The sequence below is a fragment of the Mytilus edulis genome, chromosome 12 (assembly GCF_963676685.1).
Source record: "Mytilus edulis chromosome 12, xbMytEdul2.2, whole genome shotgun sequence".
In the NCBI taxonomy this organism is placed as follows: domain Eukaryota; kingdom Metazoa; phylum Mollusca; class Bivalvia; order Mytilida; family Mytilidae; genus Mytilus; species Mytilus edulis.
Window position 1 is genome coordinate 59,853,470 of NC_092355.1, and position 21,628 is coordinate 59,875,097.

Here is a 21,628-nt window from a genome sequence, read left to right on the forward strand (position 1 = left end):
AAAAAGTACATAGCACACTATTAAATCGTAAAGGTGATTGATATTTAAACACATTTGTTCGGCAATTATTTCTGTTTCTTTTTCACTACTTCCAAGGAACTTCAAAAATATAAGTTCTGATCGATTACTGTTCGTTGTTAAAATGGAAATTGTCGGTGTATTTGAGTTTATATTAAATTTACTTCTGCGAAGGCATGTACGGTAAGAAAAACATGAACATGTTAAGGCTGGCATTCTTGCAGTTTTGTCAATTTATTTCATAACGTGTACATTGCATCCTTCTGTAACTAAACCAGGAACATTATTAACGCTTATGATCCATATGTCTGAATACACCGTTTTCATATCATGTCACAAAAAGCTTGCGCCAAGTACTGATCGTACCTTTCTTCCAACAGGTTACTTACTCGTTCAATCAAGTTCAAAATTCCGTGTTTTTGTTTGGCAGTAAAGTAGCTCAATAGCTTGCTTAATATAATAATATGAAATCTCACATTGTTATGCTGCTTGATTAAAATAACATATAGCATAAATGTCGACTGCAACTATTTCATAGTGATTTGATCAATTGTTCACAATCCTTTGATGAAGTCGAAGAGAGATACATGTAAGCAATCCAGTAAAATGTAATGAGTTTACCTATATATGACAAATTAGAAGTACTTCATCCGTTTCGTTTGAATAGTATGTCCTGTAACTTTTCTTAATATCACTTACTATGGTCGTCAATTATCAAACATTGGCTACGGGTAGCATACTCATTGGGCCTAGTTCTTCGATATTTTATAGAATGAAGGGCCATACCTTTTTCAAATCTTGAAATTGTGGCAATAAATTGCTTTCCTTCTTTACATTCATGGCATACATGAGAAAATAAAGCTTGTAACTGAAAACGAGTTAAAGGCCTTATTGTTATTAATCTATCCCCAACATATTCACTGAAATTAATCAAAATCATGCTAGCGCATAACTTGTGCGAGGGAAGAACATTTCTGGATAAAAATACGATAAAACGCCTCTTCAAATAAAGCCGGTAAATCTAGTAAGTCAATCAGATGTAGTCGTGACATAAGTTAGTGTTCGATGTGGTCATCTACAAAACAACGTACAAATAGCAAGAAAATTGCGTCGTTCATCATAGTTTTTTTGTTTGGGATTCGTGTAAAACAAGTATTATAAGTATCAATCACTGTCAAATATAACTGACATATTATTGTTTTGCCTTTTTCTGCAAAGGCGATAAATTCTAATTTAACATCCAAGTTTCAAATATAACAACTGTGTTCCAAAAAAAGCTTTAAGGCTGATGGCTTTTTATATTGAAAGGCGAGATACATAAATTCGTCCAAATGAAATAGAAAGTCTTCATATTTTGGTTTACATGTATCTTCATTTAGGATCATGACTATATCGTTGACATACGATTCATCACCATGTATTATTGCATATTGCAATAATGTCAAGTAATTAACTTACGGAAAGCTCATGAATATTCGCCGTACACACATTGCATCTTGCAAATCAATAGCATTTACAAGTTCATCTATAACTTCCTTGGTCATGTGAAGTACATTTACACTCACAGTTCTCAAAATCAGAAGTGCTAAGTCAAAATTCTCCTGTTTTAATGCTTCCATAACGATTTCTTTGGCATCGATATTTTCATGATCAACGTTTCGCAAGAGAAATTCAAATACCTCTAAGTCCTTAATGGCTAATGCTTGAAAGAATTTAGTTTGCAATTTTTTCTGTAGGTTGAGTTTGGAAATATTTCTTTTAAGAACATCCAACAACAAGCCTTTGAATTTTCCTTTAGTGATTATCACAGTGAGTAATTTGTCAATATCTAATAAATCGATATTACCATATCGGAGAAGAAGTTCAAAACATTCAGGTTTTCCTGCTTTGATAACTTTTATGAGGTATTCGTATATTTTCCTATGGTCTGAAATTGGAAACTCATGTAACAATAATTCAGCTACGTGTGATGTAGGATTATCCAAAGAGTAAACGAATGCCTCATCAACCATGAGCTTTTTAATTTCTACTTCATTCAAAAATATTTTAATTTTCTCAATATCTCCTTCTTTTGCTGCAAGCGGAAATAGGCTAGGATTTTTGTGAAGAAAACCTATTGGCGTATTCTGTAAAATAACAGAAGGCAATTTTGAGAGATGACAGAAATTATAAAAGTTAAGGCTATAAAAGTCTTCACCCGCTTTTGTTATCAATTGACCGTAAGTTTCTTCGTCATAATAATTTAAAATCATTTCAAGCACCTCAAGGTTTTTTGATTTACATGCATCTAGGAAGACACCTTCCATGTTAAAATGTGTTCGATGACACGATAGAATGAAGGATTGTTGCCAGTGACTAGATTTAGCTACAATTTTGAATACATTTAACGCTATTATTATATTGGATTTAATTCCTTCTGTTATGAGATCAATTCCATAATCTCCTGCACTCATTGAATCGTCTAGCACTTGTCTTATGTTACTTGAGTGAGGTAGGTTTCTCCATTTCATAATTCGTATAACTGGTATGGCTTCAATTTGTGACGATATCTGCATATCACGTGACCATTCTAATAACCATTCAATTATTCCATATACATGATTATCCCATGCCATCGATACAGCTGTTTTGAAATCAAATGTTCGAAGATCGATTCTATGTCTTAGAAAATCAGCTGACTCTCGATTTCCAGTTTTAAAGCTTCAATTAAAAGCTTATTTGTGAATTCATTGTCGTAATTTGCACTAGTTTTCAATAAAGTTTTTAAAATATTTTTGTACATATCCCAAAATTCGAAAATGTTTTCGAAAGCCTTTTTGATATTCAATCGATGCAAATCGTATTGACCAAGGAGCCATTCCACAATTGTTACGTCATCATCATCATTATAGCATGCTTTTAAAAACGTCTCTTCTAAATTGATATCATTGTCATATTTGCTCATCAGCATTAGAAAGATTTCATTGTTGCCTATCTGACATGCTTGATCAATGATAATTTGTTGGACCTTATTCTCTCCAGGTGAATAAAAGACCTCATTCATTTTTGTTATTAAAGCGTCATTAACTACTAATGTTTCCAAAAAATGAGATTGATAGCAAAATGTCTTTTCCAAACACTGTTTAATAAACATTTGATTGCTATTCCAAACCATCCATTCCAGTAACTTCATCTGATTCCTTTCTTTATCAACTATTATGAATACGCTGCACATGGAATGTACAAAATATGGGGTTATACTTTTTTCAGCGAATAATTCCCAGATGAACTTAAAGCAAGATAGATTATCCAAAGAAGCAGTCTTTTTTAATGTCAAATCCAAAAGTGTACACACACGTGTCCTCAACTCGATATCTTCACTTGAAAAAATATCTTTTGGTTTGAATAGATATTCAAATGTCCCTACAATTGCATGCAGAAATTCCACGTTTTCAAAAATTTTACTTTTGATGAGAATATATTCAATAAAGCACACACCAGTACAATTTAGAAGCAACAACTCTTTAATAACTTTAGCAAGATGTCTGTAATTATTTGACGGAATTTTCAAAACCACTTCACCATCTTTTTCCATGTAACAGTCTGGTTTTACCATTTCAGCAATGAAGTCAGGATTCAACAAACTAATTACTTGTGATATGTTACATTTACTGTAGGAAATCATAACAGCTTCTGCAACTATTCTATGCTGGAAGTAATACGCATTCTCGAGAGAACTGTATGTCACGTACTGGTCTACCATATCATCAGCTGCATCAATAAACTGGTGTTCCATAATTGTACCACAACCATTCACAGATCTAAAAATGTCTTGAACTTTACAGAAATCTAATGAGTTCTTACTCAGAACTTCATTACTCAGCAGCATATATACTAATGCAGTGAACTTGGACTTTAGTTTGAAAGATATGTTGTCATTTCCGTCTGCTCTTCTCAAAGCATCAATTTCAGTTCTAAGTGAGATAGTAGGGTGGCGGAAGAAGTTGATACCAAGTCTAGTAAAACATCGAATGGTTGTAAAAAGACGACAATTTTCCGGAAAACCACCCACAGTCTCTAAGTGTAATATTTCATCTATAACTTTATTGCTGATTGTAACAGCTGCATCTGGCTGTAATTGATCGTCCATGCAGTTTCCACATTTCGATACAGTTATGTTATTCAACTCTAAATATCTCTCTAACAATTTTTTCTTCTCTGCTTTAACTAGTTTAAAATCCCTTGATAAATCCACAACATGAAGCCCACAGAACACATTGCTTGTGTAAAACAAGGACATACATGATTTCATAATTGTTGTTCTTATTGTTATGATAACTTTCAATGTGTTACCTATGCATGTACCCAATTCGCCTAACACATTTCTATCACTGTTTTCAACATACGTGTAATTTGTTCGACCAAACATGTCTTCCAACAGGACAATGACACGTTCATCAGGATTTGGATTAATAAGAATTGAAAGATCTGTAAATGTTGATATTTTCAAGGGTGGGTAGTTTTTGGTCATTTGAAAATGTTTTAATACATAAATAGCAATTGCAGACTTTCCAGAGCCAGCTGATCCTGTAAGTACGACCATGTTTTGAGATTCCATTATTTTAATAGCCTCATCGACAGCTCTGGTCTTTACAAAATTGTTTCTTTTCATCTGTCCCTCGATTTCTAGTTCTGTTAAAGCTGAAAAGTTAAACAAATACAAATTCAACAAGTTGCTTAGTAACAATCTTAATTTTCATTTGCGTTTATAATAGACGTACAATACGATATGTTATCATGACAGCAAAACCTTCTGACATTCATGAATATTTCTTTATTCGAGGCGTTTCCTAGGACATAAGCAAATGAGGAGCAGTTCGAAAAAGTATTGACTTCGACCTTATATGGGCTTAATGTACCTCCTTCTTTGATTTAGCAATTCCCTACGTTATATAACATTTTTGGTAAATTAATCGTTCCTTTATTTTAAACATCTTACATGTACTTATTAATACTAAATATTAGCACATTGAGAAAACTATTATAGTGCAACTGAAACGTAGCGTCATAAGTTCTTTCAACGTTTTCCTGGAAAGACTTTTTGGCTTTGTTCTGATTATTATTACATCCTTCCACCTTTCTGTGGATGAACCCTTTAATTTTGTTCTTTTTTTTTTCAGCTGTTCGCCAAACCCTTTTCTTGCGATATCAAGTGTTTTCGCAAGATATCGCTTAGATGTTTTGGATATGATATCAAACGGTTTTTGAAACTCCCTTTTGTAGGAGTCATCTCTTTAAACACTTTCATTGCAACTCCTTCGTAACAACAAAAAAATACCAAAATCTCAATCTTTGTTTCTTAATTGTTAGACATATCTTCAGGAATTTTAGCTAGTTTTGTTCAGCACCACCTGGTGAAATCTTGTAGGAGTTATCTAACTATACCATATATTATGTGTTTGTTACTTATAAACCGTAAGCTGTATAAATCAAGAGTCATTTGATCTGAAGTCGTTTAGTCCTATATTAGAAATGTATTCAAGATCAGAGGCTAAGGTCATATTCTCAATTTGAATTTTTCATTTTTTAACCATCTCATTTAACACTTTTAGTGTTAATCAGTACTTCTGCATGTTCTGTGTTGACATGAATTATCATTGATTTAATTATAATTAGAAATTTAGGCGATTCGAGTATATAAATTCATTTTTGTTTTAAATATAGAATTTCGCTATTTTCTTCTATAAATGAACTTAATAGAAAAATGAAATGAAAAATGGTGTCACCGTTCATTTAAGCTCACAATCTACGTTTTAAAGAAGCCTGCATTTTTTCTAAGGTCCTTTTTTCTGTAGAACTAATAAGAAACATAGTGGTAATATCGAAATGAAAAAGACATCTCTTAGATTTTACAATTGTTTAGTTTAAGTACATCTCATTTGAATAAAAAAATAATAATAAATATCGGTCATCGTTAAGTTATAAAAGATATTGTAATGCAAACAAATGGCATTTTTTCACCATAGGAAGATAATTTTGATATTTTTCAATGATGTAAACATAAAATTCATCTTTGGACAAAACGAGTCGTTTTTTTCTGGATTATTTTGTAGTATATCAGAAAGTAACAACTAATAGTGTAGTGAATAAAATTGGTTATGAAAAAAAAAAAAACGTTTAGATTTTTGCTGAAATTTTTGTAACCTCGAGCCTCCTTAACTGTTTACAAATCTTAAACTTTTGAAAAACAAAAGCTTTTCTATCTCAGAAAAAGATTACCCTAGCTATAATTAGCAAATCATTTAGGAATTTGTGGTCCTCAACTATAGCTATAATTATACAATTCTTTGTTTTTAACATCATAAAAAAGTAATTTCTTAATTTATGAGATACAATTTTTTACTTGTAAAATGAAATTCCTTTATTTGTCACATGAACGTTTACGATCCGTTACATGCATTTCTACATTTCTTAATTTGTGAAATGTAACTTCTTAATCATGTTAATTTAAAAATGCAATTTCTTATTTGACGTTTTTTTTTCTTCGTTCGTTACATGAATTTATACATTTCTTAATTGTGAAATGTAAATCGTTTCTTTTTTTTAGTCACGTTTTGGGAGTATGTTACAATGCAATAGTTACCACTGACAGCCAATTAAAAATTCCATTTCTATAAAGGAAAACTTCTAGTTAAATACAAATCATGTTACAAATCAAGTATCGGAAGGGAAAAATTACATGTTACAAAATAAAAAATTACATTTTACAAATTAAAAAAGTGCATGTAACAAATTAATCAATTAAGTAATAACATTGTACAAATTAAGAAATTTCTAATTATGGTGGATCTTCCCTTCCACATTTAAAGAGATGATTAAACAAGAAAAAATAAAATTTGAGAAAATAACCTTTATCAAATTTTCTAAGCTAGGACCAAAATCCTTAAAAAAAGACTATGGGTTTGTACAGCTTACGGGTTACATGGTTTAGGAGTAACGAATCTATTTTGGAAAGGTAGATAACTTGTACAAAATGTCATCGAATTCGAATCGTTTCAATCATAATCAGCCAAAAATTTGACAAAAATTTGAGTCACACTACTTCATTTTTGTCCATGTGCTAATATCATGAATATTGTATAGTAAATGTAAGCTCTTTAATATGTACATACGATTGATTTCACTTAATTGTTCTATAACGTAGGGAAATGCTTATTGATTCAAAGGAGGAGGTACATTAAAGACCATATAAGGTCAGCGTCAATGCTTGTTTTATAACTACTCCTTATTATTTAATGCTACAGGAAATGCATAAAAACAAAATTTACGTAAATAAAAAAATTGAAAAATAACAGCTCTTGAATACATATCATATTGGTGAAAACATTTGCAGAAGCATCAACAACAACAAAAATTTGCAATATTCTTTTCTAAAGCTTTTCATATAATTTTAACTTATTCCATCATCATGAGATATTGATCATCAACTGGGAAAATTTGTTTTAGTTCACCTGAGTATCTTTTTTCAAGTTATTTCAGAGAACTTTACGGATCATGAAATATTTTACTGTCATCACTTTTAAAAACTTTAAAAAGGTACTATTCACCTCACCTTCGTAACAAATACTTGATTAAATAGTGAACGATAAACCTATATGTTAGATGTTATATTGGGAAATAATTTTCTGATGACGAAAACAAGCATTAAAAGAAAAATCAAAGGTACCGAATCTAGCCTTTCTTTCAAATTGTGAAACACTTGCTTGGTATGCACAAAAAGTCAGTTCTGATAAAAGGGCAAAAACGCAAGAAAAGTTATAAGATTGACAACTATATAAAAATAATGTTCAAATGAAGTGGATGTAAGTAATTATGGGCAAACGTACGGCCTTCAACAATGAAGAAAACCAATACCATATGGTTGGCTCTACAACCCCTCTACATGAAGAAAACAAACAAATAAATGGAGAAAACTAACGGCCTAATGTATAAAAACACATTTTACGGAAAAAAATAATAAGATAAACATGAACCAAAGACAACCACCAGACTACAGACTCCCGACTTTGGACAGGCATTTAAAGCTGTTGCTTGGTTAAACATGATTGGGGACACTCAACCCTTCACCTACTTCGGACAGTGGTGTAACAATACAACACAAGAACAAAGTATAACTATAAGTTCAACTCATCAAATGGACATAAATAGAATTACATTCAACAATAACAGAAAGTGAACGTGGACGAATACTTAGACGAAAATCAAAACCAGACGATACTAATCATAAATCTGAAAGTACTCGCAGTTACTGACAGCTAGTTCAAAGTCAACTACAACTTATGAAAAAAAAAACATGTATATTAGCTTTTTCCACAAACAATTCGTCAGACGATCCGATTATTCCATTTGGTCATATGAATGTCAAAACGAATAACTACACACACATATGTCAGAATCGCAGCCTTGACTATCGATCTTTGTCAATGCATTAATGTTGATTAACAATTTGACACAATGAAAAAAGTAAAATCACAAAAATACTGAACTCCGATGAAAATTACTGACAGTTAGTTCAAAGTCAGTTACATCTTATGTAAAAAAACATGTATATAAGCTTACTGACATTTAATGAGTTGAACCTTTTCCAACTTATTTTTATACTTTGTTCTTGTGTTGTACTGTTACGCCACTGTGAGTGAAGGGTTGAGTGTACCCAAACATACATTTCAAAATATAGTTACGTTCAAAGTTAAACAACCAATTATTAGGCATGTGGATCCATGTGAAAAGAAATCAAATATTTTTTTTTCTTTTTGGTTGTAGATACATTGCAATTACATTTTGTGTGTTTTGTTTAACTTTCGATTATTTTACGAGATAACTGTATTGTATTTCAAGCTAGCAGACGTCCATTGGCATAATTTCCCTGTCAAATCATAGCAGAAACATGACAATGAAACTACGTATGTATAAAGCTTGAAACAGTACAGTTATTTCAAATATAATGCAAAATAAGCAAATATATCAACTCAAGTCATCAGTTCAACATGAAAGTGTCATTAAATAAAAATTGAGCGATTTGTATGATTCTTGGAATGTAAATCAAGCATGAATAAAAGGAGATATGAATAGATGTTTACATACCAATTCTTTGTTTTCTTTTTTCTTCTAAATCTGAAAAAATTAAAAATTTAACATAATGAGAAAATAAAAAAACACAAATAGATATGAAAAATCTATGAATTGGTAATATGCATGTTTTTAAATACCTACTAAAGCATATGCTCAAGTTCTAAAAATGGACTATTTTTTTTTAAATATATATGCACATATGGAATCTAATAAGTCTTTGAAATCATAGTTCCCTTTATTGAACAGTGTATATTTAAAACAGCAAAAGGTCCGAGACCACAATTGTCGTCCCTTGATTTTCGTTGTTCACAAATATAGTCCCTAGTGTTGACAGTGGGTTACTTGCCATTAATTTTTATACCCCTTCCAAATTGATTTCTCCATGTTTAATGCCTCAAATTGCAAGTAGGGGGGGTGAAATTACACTGTAAAAAAATTTGGGTCCAGAATTTTAAAGAAAAGTAGTGAAAAAGGTTGAAAATTAGCACTTCGGAAGCTGTCAAAAGATTTCAAGACGCCCTAAACATAAAATTGTCCATATTTTGAGTTAGAGCCGATGAAGTTTTCTATAATTTTGATATAATTTGTCCCAAAAGTAGTACAACGCACTGTAAAAGTTTCTTTGAGAAAGCGCAGGTGGGATTTTTTTTATTTTCATTTATGTTCTAAAAGAAATGCACTACGAAATAATTGTGTTCTCGGACCTAAGAGGTGAAATCTGTAAATATAGAATCTGTACTTTGGCAACTTCCCCAAATGTTTTGATGGTGTCAAATTGTCAAATAGCATGAAACTAAAGGATTTAAACTTTAATTTTATAGAATTTCTGCAAAAATGACCAATTTTGGCATTTTATGGTCAAAATAGACATTTATAGCTTTTTCACTATTGATGCATAAATGGCATCCTGACTTTCTATCTGACAGGTTTTCATGTGTCAATATTTGTGTTTCTGTGCCTTTATCTAGTTCTTTTACTTATTTATGAACTCTGAATCTACAGAAAAGAAGATTATCTCAGACAATATGTGCAAAATGTGTTGTATAAATGACCCTTGTCTAACGCCCTGTTTGGATGAAGTAAAAAGTGGGGAGCTTGGTACATAAAATTTGAAGTCCATAATAAAGACCTCACTAAATTTGTATCAAAAGCACTTTACAATGTCTATTGTACCTGTTCCATTTCACATAATATCTTTCTGTTCTTCTGTAGGATAGCAAGTGATTTAAATATAAGCCTGTTGAGAATAAATTGCATGCAAGTTTTTCCCTAAAAAGGCAAAATTCTTTGTATCAGACCATACTGTTTGTAAGAAAAGTTAATTGCAAGAGTCTTTTTGTGCTCAGATTTGTTGTATCATGTCACATGAGTATAGAAATGATAAAAAAGACAAAATTTTTTATTTCTTATAGCCTCAGTATGCATTTTTTAATGTAAATATATGGCACCGCCTAAATTGACCCTAAATTTTTTCCAGTCTTACTTGGCCTAAGACCCTTTTAAACTAATATGATATGTTATTTGTAACTTTTCTTTCCATTTAAAGTACTTTCAATACATATGTAAAGATCATTTATAACCAAAAAGCTTCACAAATTTAAATTTGCTGGAAAATATTACATCTTCATGTAAGGCTCCCCTTCATTGAAAAACCTCAATTTTTAGGCGCAGGCTCATATAAATTTTACTTATGAATAATTATGCCAAGTATGATAAATCAAATGAGTACTCTATTGCTTTTGGTACAGGATGAGTTATATATTACGGCATTTAAAAAGATTTTTTTTGCAATATTTTAATATTTAAAGCCCCAAATGTTAATAATTGAAATTTTTCAATTTTAACGTCAAAATTTTACGCGCAAAGATGAGTATAGAACTTAAGTTATTGTCTATAATATAGATCCTATTGTCATGAAACTTTGTAAGCAGTGTTATAATTTATTAAGCTTTGGTCATACCAAGTTTTTTTTAAGATTTGTCAACTCTTTCTATCCTATTAGGTCCGAGACCACAATTGTCGTCCCTTGATTTTCGTTGTTCACAAATATAGTCCCTAGTGTTGACAGTGGGTTACTTGCCATTAATTTTTATACCCCTTCCAAATTGATTTCTCCATGTTTAATGCCTCAAATTGCAAGTAGTGGGGGGGGGGGGTGAAATTACACTGTAAAAAAATTTGGGTCCAGAATTTTAAAGAAAAGTAGTGATTTGGTCCAGCTGAAAAAGGTTGAAAATTAGCACTTCGGAAGCTGTCAAAAGATTTCAAGACGCCCTAAACATAAAATTGTCCATATTTTGAGTTAGAGCCGATGAAGTTTTCTATAATTTTGATATAATTTGTCCCAAAAGTAGTACAACACACTGTAAAAGTTTCTTTGAGAAAGCGCAGGTGGGATTTTTTTTATTTTCATTTATGTTCTAAAAGAAATGCACTACGAAATAATTGTGTTCTCGGACCAAAACGGGTTTGAACATGTTGAAACAGTGAGACATGTAATAACCACAAACATGGGATCAATAATCTTTTATAGCCGACTATGCGGGATTGGGTTTGCTCATTGTTGAAGGCCGTACTGTGACCAATAATTGTTACTTTCTGCGTCATTTTGTTTTTATTAGGGAGTTGTCTCATTGGCAATCATACCACATCTTCTTGTTTTCTTTTTTTTATAAGAGAGCCTTAATCGTTAACCTTTCAAAACATTTTTCACAAGCAGCCTAATTTTTCATTCAGAACCCTCTCAGCTAAGGTTATTTTCACATGTACAGATAATTGATATCGTTAAGCTATGAAAACAAAACAAACGAGTCGCTTTTTAAGTTCCATGAGCATGTTATTTTTTTACTTTAATAACGCTATACAATGTATGTTACGAAAATCTTTTCAGTTCCCCCTTACTCCTTCACTTAAATGACCAGCCACAATTATTTTTTAATTAAAACAGTCCTTAAAAATAGGAGACCAATAAAACAACAATTGTAATTATGATATTGTCCAAGCATAAACATCCATGCTAACAGTTTCTCTCTATCCATGATAGTTTTGATTGAACAGCTTGATACGATCACAGAGGTCGAATTATAAATAGCTGGGACAAGTATGGACACAACTTTTAATTTTAAACAGCTCTGAATTTGAATTATTATCACAGCATAGTTGTCTGACACAGAATAAAAGCGGTTTAAAAACTCAAATATGTGAAATTGGACATTTACCTATTACTGCTTAACATCTAAATATAGATAACTCATTGCTCAGTATATCAAAGATCTCGAAGGATGCAGTATTAATGTTTGATGAAATCAATAAAAGTTGAGTTTTGGACCCTTTTGAACCTGAAGGTCGATTAACTTTATAACGGAACCCAAAATTCAAAGTAAGATTTGGCATATAAAAACAAACATTTTATTGTGACAATCCCGAATTGATTGGAGGCTTAATCGTAAAAAACTAGTCTAATCCTACCACATTCTATATCTGTTTTATTTGCTTATCGTTTATTTGTTTGCCTAGTTAGTTTTTGAGTTCTGGCAGATGAACATTCTTTAAATGTTCTTTAGTTATATCCCTTTATAAATGAAAAAAAAATTGCTAAATTTGTCATTTAGAAACTCTGATATAAAGATAAGATAATAACATATAGGTTAACAAAAATCATATTACCTCCTTCTACAATGAACAAAATCCATGGCGCATAATCAGCTACAAAAGAACCGAAATGACAAAAATAAAACTTATATCTGACAGTTAAACAATGGTTAAACTTACCATCTAGTTTTTTATTCTTCAGAGTTACCAGTTCTTTTATTTGTTCATCTTTGATTTGAGTTGCAATATAAGTGTCCTGAATTCCATGCCGAATCAAATTACATGTGACGTCCTCTATTTCCATCCATTTGTCATTGAATTCTGCATCGGTCATATGCGTCATCTCGCGTGCTGCCCGATGTCCCTGAATGTTATTTCGAAGTTTAATTAGTTTTTCCAGATCTTTCTTCAATTCACAAAAATCAAGTAAAGTTATTCTCAATTTACTGTTCAGTTGTTGCCACATGATTCCACTAGAAGCTGCCACGGAGCATGGACTTGGCAGGGATATCTGTGTATGGAAGTGGCACGGAGTTATTGAATTGTTAAACAGTGTTTTCCATTCATGTTCTAACAGTTTTCTCTTTTCACACGGATAAGTGTATCCTGCAGGGCATTGGCAACAGTTTGAGTTTACCTGCCACATATGAAATATGTTATGCTTGCTTTTGTTTAGGAAGTTCTCAAATGTCTTGCCTTTCAGGCAATCGATCCATAATAAATCCTGGCAGAAATTAACAAGCAGACAACGTATTAACGTCAAATCTAAATCCTTTATTTGTATCCCTATTCGACTTTTACAACAGTAAAATTTGGGAAGATTTCCAAATTTATGGCATGGTAATTTCAATCCTGAATCAAACAAATCGTTCAACTGTTCAGCATAGAGCACTTTGTCATAAGGAAGCTGGTATCCTGTTGTACAATGAGGACATTTAACTTTGTTATAACATAAATGACATATATCATGCTGATGAAGATTAATGAAATCTTCTAGTGATTGTCCGTTTGTTGTCAAGTACCTCTCAAAGACATGGCATGCTGACTGAGTTGCTATGCCAATTCCTGTAATTGATTTGTAAAAATTGTTACGTTCTCTTTGATCCATGGCTAACACTATTGTTCAGTTTTCGGACTTCAAAACTGTATTATCCGTAAACGTTAACAATTTGTCCATTGTATTGGCTCCACGTTATTTCGGTGTAACTATTTAGTTTTTGCAGTTTTTATTTCCTAAATCAGGTATAGGTTTTGTTATACTGTGTGTTTAAAAGAAATTAAACAGTTCAGTTCGAAGATATATTTGATGGTTGATACAGTTCTAGATTTGTAGAGTAAAAACTGAAAGAAAAAAAAAGAAAAAAAATTAAAAATAAACATGTATGCATTACTAATTTTTCGATTTCAGTTAATAAACAAAGACACATAATCATTACAATTTGTATCCACACTTAAGTAGCGCTTGATAAAATAGTTGGAAGGGTAAACAAAAAATAAAGGTCAAGAACATTAAAATTCCGAGAAATTGTGTCAAATTTAAATGCAGCAATCTATGCCTGGGGTAGAAAGTGTTTCGAAGGAACTTATTACATTATAAACTGTACATTACATAAAAATGCTCAAAACAATGATATGTCACATCAGCACTATCTCTTGGGATAGGGATAGCTTTTGCATTGAACCAGTGATTTTGATAAAATCAAAAATAAAAAGCTTATAATTATGAATACGAGACGTACATTTCATTTACATAGAAATGATCAGAATCACTCGGAGCTATAATGTTCGAGGTTCAAATGGTAGATTTGATTCAGTCTCGGACGCAAGAAATAAATTAACCCATAATGTTCAGGAACTAACACTTGGTTGATACTTCTGTCGGTGGAATGCTTATTCCCGAGTGTATAAATAGATAAGGAGTCAGTGCTTCGATACTGACATGATTTATAACATACGTTGACTAGGTTCTTTGTTGTCATTTTTTGTTGTTGTTAGGAAACTAAGGTTTCATCATCAACAAGCAAAGTTCATCCTACTAATAGACGAATTTGGTCATAAACCTTTTGACGTAAAATGATTAAAAGCAGTCTACAAAGCGCAAGGCAATGACCACAGAAACTCAGTGGTTAAATCACGAAGTGAAGTATGTCAAATCAATATCGACAACAAAAGAAGTTAAAAAAAATATTCCATAATATATTGGACTCGGAATGTAAATCCCCATTATAAACTCATTGTACATAGTATGATAGAAAATAATAAAATTCATTATTTCTTATGCAGCAAAAATACTGTAATCTAATTGGTTAATTACCCCGGTGTAAATAACACCCCACCCTTGTTCACCCCGGGATAAATACAATTTTGTCAAAAATTTAAAAAAAAAAAAATTTGCAAAAATGAAGAAAAAAAATTTCTTTTTGCCAAAATGAAGAAAAAAAAATAATAAAATGTCAAAAAAAAAATAATAATAAAACAATAAAAAGATAATTAAATTTGAAAAATTAAAAATTGAAAAAAAAAAGTTAAATAATGTACGGAATTGTACACCCCTAGTTACACCAAGATTACTAATATTATTCAAAGTGTGACAATCGATATAATTTTATGTTTATATATTGATTAGTTGTAAAGAAATGCAATGTGTACCAAAGAACATAGGTACTTCGGAGTGCATTACTTTAAGACAATTAATGCAATTTAAAAATATCGAACTTTCGCTTTCTCAATAATATTTTTACATTGCGGTGTATTACTTATTTATGGAACTTTAAATGTTAGATTAAGATATTCGTAAATAAATAACCTTAGGCGTATTTGGCACAACCTTTTGGAATTTGGGTCATCAATGCTCTTCAACTTTGTACTTGTTTTTATTTCTAACTATTTTTATCTGAACGTCACTGATAAGTCTAATGTAGATGCAACGCGCGTCTGGCGTATTAAATTATTGTCTGGTACATTTGATAACTATTTGGTAATCGACAATACAAAACTGCAATTCACAATTCAACATTCATTATCCATTCGAATTCAGATTTAAGTTTGACATTTCAATACTGGACGTCAGTACTCAATTCTTAAGTTGAAAAGATAAACAATTTATAAAATCCTTTCAAAAGTTTCCTTTTAACATTAACATTTTTATTTAAACAAGGTGTATTAAATTACTTCGCCATATCTAAATCAGTTTAGATGTTACGTTCTTGTACCGTTAGTTTATTTTGTTTGTTTAAACATTTTCTTTAACTTTGTGTTTATGAAACGAAACAATTTAACGTAAGGCATTGAAGATTCATATCTGAATTTGATCAGCTGTGACAGTCTGTTAACAACTAAACTATGCGGGAATAGAGGTGATTTAAGATTTCTTTTTTATAAACATTCCGTTTGTATCAACATTTAAGTTTTTCTCATTTTGAGGTCTTGCAACTGTTTCTGTCAAAAACATACATATATCTGTTAGCTTGCTCTTACAAGATATGAACATGGCTGGTTTTTTTTAGTATAGCAAACCTATGTTTGACGTGTCCAGTAAACTTCATAAATATTTATATAAACAATAACAGGATAATTTAGAGAATTGTAATTAATAATGAAAAATCTGACCATTATTTTCGAGATCCATATTAAAAATGTATGAAAAGTAAATACATAATTATTCTATTGCCGGTAATATACAGATATAGGAAGATGTGTGAGTGCCAATGAGACAACTCTCCATCCAAATAACAATTTATAAAAGTAAACATTATAGGTCAATGAACGGCCTTCAACACGGAGCCTTGCCTCACACCGAACAACAAGTTATAAAGGGCCCCAAAATTACTAGTGTAAAACCATTCAAACGGGAAGATAACTATTTCAATACACTCCCTAATACAATACGATGAGTGCTTAAATAACCAAATTTAGAGATATGATTGTAAAATATGTAAAATAGGGGCGAAAGATACAAGAGGGACAGTTAAACTCATAGATCGAAAATAAACTGACAACGCCATGGCTAACAAAGAAAAAGACAAACAGACAAATAATAGTACACAAGACACAACATAGAAAGCTAGAAACTTAGCAACACGAATCCAACCAAAAATTAGGGTGATCTCAGGTGCTCCAGAAGGTGATCCTGCTCCACATGTGGCACCCATCGTGTTTCTCATGTTATGTAAAACCCGGTAAATAGTCTAATTCTCGGTAGGTCACATTCGTGAAAAGGGAAGGGGATCGTAGTAACGACATACGGAACATAGCCGATACCATCTGTGAAACGGTTATTCCATAACGGTCATCCAACTCGTGATGGCGTCCGTAAAAATTTACGAAGGGATGATTTCAACCTCACCATTTGAAACTCTTGGTTTAATACCTTCCTTGCAATTGTGAGAAGCAAACCTCTATCAAGGAAGTCACGATAGGAAATACAAGCCCAGGAATATCGTATCAATTGGGAGATATATACTCCGTATGCAGGAGCAAAATAAACATGTTGTAAAACTGTAAAATGGTAAATTATAACGTGCATGTACTAGTGAATATCTGATAATCGACCATACAAAATTACATCTAGCAATAAAAGATGCAATATCTATTTTTTTAAGTGTACGTAAATACTCGTTTCAGTGGAACAAAAGCATATCATACAATTATATCAGACACTGTATTTAAACAAGGTGTATTATATTTCTTTGCGTGATTTAAAGCAATTTAGATGATACGATCTTGTACTATAATGGTTATTTGGTTTGTTAAAGGGACACTAACTGACATTTAGATGTATATATATATCATGTACTGTGTTACGACACTAGATTAAAACAACATGGAAAGGTAACAACCGGCCACCTAAAACTTTATTATTGTAGAGCCTTGGTGGTCGAGTGGTCTGAGCGTCGGGCATAGTGCAAGGCGATTAGGCATGAATATGGATTTGTTACAGATCAGCTGAATTATCTATTGTAAAGGATCCTACAAAGTAATGCAAGATAGCAGTGATGATGATCCAAGATTACAATACAATCTGTATATATAAATATATATACACCATTTGTTTCGTTTTAACAAGTTATAAAAGCGGAATAATGAAATATCATATCGCTACAAGCAGTCAGTTGGGTTCAATTTGGCCCAAAAAAGATCACAAACATATAGGTAGAAAAGCCTTAGTATTTCACAGTTTCCATTTTTTTTAAACACTCAGTCAGTTAATTTATAAATATTACAATATCAATGATAATTCATGTCAGCACAGCACTACTGGGCTGGTGATAACCTCGGGGAATTAAATCTCAAGCAACAGTGGCATCGACTCAGTGGTAGGAAATAAACTCATCAAAGATACATGTACCAGGATTTCATTTTGTATTTACGTCAGACGTTTCGTCTACAAAAGACTCATCAGTGACGCTCGAATCTAAAAAAGTTAAAAAGGCCAAATAAAGTACGAATATAAGAACATTGATGACCAAAATTCCTTAATGTTTTGCCAAAGACAGTTAAGGTAATCTATTCCTGAGGTAGCACATAAACGAAAATGAATGACAAGTAAACAAAACAAATACCTTAGCACAATAACACAACAGCGGGTTGTATAAGTACCGAGCCAGGACAAAGGATATTACCAAAAAATGGAATGAGCAGTAAAGGTAATATTTTTCAAAGACAAATACAAGAACATAGAAGCGTATGATACATACGTCTGCTCCATATCTCGATTTTGATACATACATTGACCGTGAAAGGTTGTTTAAAACTAAACTATTCGGAAAAAATATTATTATATACCCTGTCCGTGAAGTGACATCGTGATTGATTACATTTTTGAGATTTGCAACCTTTCCTGTAATATAATAACATGCATCTATTTACTTAAAGATATGAACATGACTATAGGTTTAAAATAAAAGCACCAATAGTATACCGCTGTTCAAAAGTCAAAAATGAGTGAGGCGAAAACAAATCCAGGTCAAAAACCAAAACTGAAAGAGACAAACACATCAACTATAAGAGGAAAATAACAAAACAACAGAAACACTAAGGCAGCAACCATTTGATTTTCTGGGGGGGGGGGGGGGGGGTTGGAAAAAAAAGTTTGTTTTCTCAGCTGCCACTATATGTAATGCTAAAATTGAAAGAAAATAATTGTTTTCGACTTGTCGCGAAAAAAAAAATTGTCCAGAAAAAAAAACCCATAGCCCCCCCCCCCCCCCCCCAAAAATCAAATGGTTGCTGCCTAAACTGCTATAATACAAACACAACCTACACAAGAAACGGACTATTTGAAAACAACTGCCACATTCCTGCCTTTGTTCAGGACATTTTAAGGAGTAATGGTTGGTTGAACCCGGTTATGTGGCTTGCCAAATATCCAACTTTTATTGCAATGTTAAAAATACCGCTAAAATGACAACATTACATGTACATAATGTATGTGACAGTACAAATAAACACAATAACACCATACCTACATGACATGGGTTATATTCCGTCTCATATATATATCATGATGGTATGATATTAAACCCCTAACGGGAGAAATTATGATTGAAACTCCATATGATTAAAAAAATATTTATGTTAGGAATTTCCCCCCTAGAAAATGTATATGATGATAAGATACTTAGTTTTTGTAACTATAATCGAAACGAACTAGCTTACCATCATTGTCCGCGGCCATGTTTTACCTGTACTAAATATAAACATTTATGACTATATTCACTGATTCATAATATATGGTTATTTAAAACTCAATGACGCAATGCATTTTTTATACATGTCTTAAAAATATCAGAGATTGACATAGGTAAATTTATCAAAAACGAAACTTAAAATAAATAGCTTTGATTTAAAAAAAATCATGTTATGATTTATAAGGTCACATATACTGACGCCATTTTCAGAAATGAAACTAAAAAATGAAATACACATCAACTATAAGAGGAAAACAACGAAACAACAGAACAACTGCTATAATACAACCACCAACATACACAAGAAACGGACTATTTGAAAACAACTGCCCTATTCCTGACTTGGTTCAGGACATTTAAGAAGTAGTGTTTGGTTGAACCTGGTTTTGTGGCTTGCCAAACCTGGTTGTGTGGCTTGCCAAACCTCCCACTTACAAGGCAATGTTGAAAATACCATCTAAAATGACATCATTATATGTACATAATGTACGTGTCAGGAACACAGTATAAATAAACACAAGAACACTATACATGCATGACATGGGTTATGTTTTTATATATTTCATGATGGTATGATACTAAACCACTAACGGGAGAAATTGTGATTGATATTCATATGATTAAGACATAATTTTTCAATCGGTTTAATTTAGGTCTGGAATTGGCATGTCATTAACTGCTAGTAGCACTTTGTTAATTTATTGATCATTGCATTTTGCTTATTTTCTTTTGTTACCTAGCGCCTATTCTGACATCAGACTCTGACTTCTGTTTAACTGAGTTTTTCTGTGCGTATTGCCATTTGCTTATTTTTCTATATTAGTAAGAGGTATAGGGGAGAGTTGAGATCTCAAACAACATGTTTAACCCCGCCGCATTTTTCCTCTGTCCTAATTCAAGAGCCTCTGGTCTTTATTAGTCTTGTATGATTTTTAATTTTAGTTCATTTATATGTTTAAAAGAATAAGAATGACGACCATTTTCACTAAACTAGTATACATATTTTTTAGGGGTCAACTGAAGCCCACCTCTGGCTGCGGGATTTTCCCGCTGTGTTAAAGACCCTTTGGTGGCCTTCGGCCGTTTTCTGCTCTATGTACTAGTGGTGTCTTTTGACACATTCCCCATACCATTCTCAGTTAATACCAAAAAAAATGTAAGATATTTCCCCCAAGAAAATGTATATAATGATAAGATACTCAGTTTTTGTAACTAATATCGAAAAGAATTATATCTTACCATCATTGTCGGCGGCCATGTATTACTAAAATACCAATTTATGACTATAATCACTGATCCGTAATTATGGTTATTTAAAAGTCAATGACACAATGCAATATTTGTATACATGTCCTAAAAATATCAAGATTGACATACTAGTAGGTAAATTTATCGAAAACGAATCTTAAAATAAATAACTTTGAATTTTAAAAATCATGTTGTGATTTATGATGTCATATATACCGACGCAATTTTCAGATATGATTAAAATGTGAAAACAAGAATAAAAGTTAGCTTTTCATAACGCTCGCATATATATACGTGATAAAAGAAATAAGTTTCTTTTTATTCTGTAAGTTACTTATTGTCCCAATGTGTCGGGTATATTTTATTGTATATATAATATATTTGTATTTTTTAACTGTTGTTACACTTAAGCTTGTCACTACAATACAAACTTACTTACTATAAGATTGGCATCTCTTAAAATCACTTAAAATTGATAACAATTAGCATGTTGTCTTTAAAACCTAGAATTGATATTGTGTCTTCAATTGGAAGTAAATTTTCAGTGGAGATACATAGGATATTACTAAAAATATGAAATCAACTCTTTTGAATTTCATACTGTCGAAGCGGTTTCCTTGATTTTCCTTCACCAGGAACGCGAATTTTTGAAAGCCAAAGATGTATAGGCACCGAAAATGTTGAAGAACTATTTGACAAAAAGGACATAAAACAATAACATTTGTATAGCTATTTTCGTAAATTTTGCTATCATCTCTTTTGTGATAATGTTTCATATAATTCGTTTAGGATGGGTTAGATATTACTCAGTCGAGTTTCTAGAAATATAGTGTATGACACCAAAAGGCTACGTTATTGACGATATCTAGGAAACGGCGATACACAGATTATCCATAGTCTTTCAAACTCAAGGATGTTTCTCGGCCACATCTCATGTCAAGGCTGTCGCCTTCCGATGAAATGGTAGCTAA

The 21,628-nt window shown here is 31.8% G+C and overlaps 1 protein-coding gene across 2 annotated transcripts; it reads right to left on the bottom strand.

Moving 5' to 3' along the window:
* Nucleotides 1-462: 462 nt before the first annotated feature.
* On the bottom strand, nt 463-21,228 carry LOC139498875 (uncharacterized). Of its 2 annotated transcripts, none has more exons than XM_071287463.1 (4): nt 21,124-21,228; nt 12,901-14,041; nt 9,142-9,171; nt 463-4,698 (listed from the first exon to the last, which is right to left on the bottom strand). In XM_071287463.1, the coding sequence occupies exons 2-4, from the start codon at nt 13,826-13,828 to the stop codon at nt 2,681-2,683; spliced, it is 2,976 nt and encodes a 991-aa protein (XP_071143564.1). In that variant the 5' UTR covers nt 13,829-14,041; nt 21,124-21,228; the 3' UTR covers nt 463-2,680. The 2 variants fall into 2 exon arrangements, with proteins under 2 accessions (XP_071143564.1, XP_071143562.1); XM_071287461.1 differs by lacking the exon at nt 21,124-21,228 and adding an exon at nt 19,378-19,444 and having other exon boundaries at nt 12,901-14,061.
* Between the last annotated feature and the right edge of the window lie 400 nt (nt 21,229-21,628).

What these genes read in the sequence shown, in the direction of transcription:
- LOC139498875 (XM_071287463.1), bottom strand. Translation starts at nt 13,828, where the DNA reads ATGGATCAAAGAGAACGTAACAATTTTTACAAATCAATTACAGGAATT. An exon ending in GAAGAATAAAAAACTAGATG is followed by an intron (nt 9,172 to 12,900) that starts GTAAGTTTAACC and finishes TAATTTTTTCAG; the next exon opens with ATTTAGAAGAAAAAAGAAAA. An exon ending in AAAAAGAAAACAAAGAATTG is followed by an intron (nt 4,699 to 9,141) that starts GTATGTAAACAT and finishes TTAACTTTTCAG; the next exon opens with CTTTAACAGAACTAGAAATC.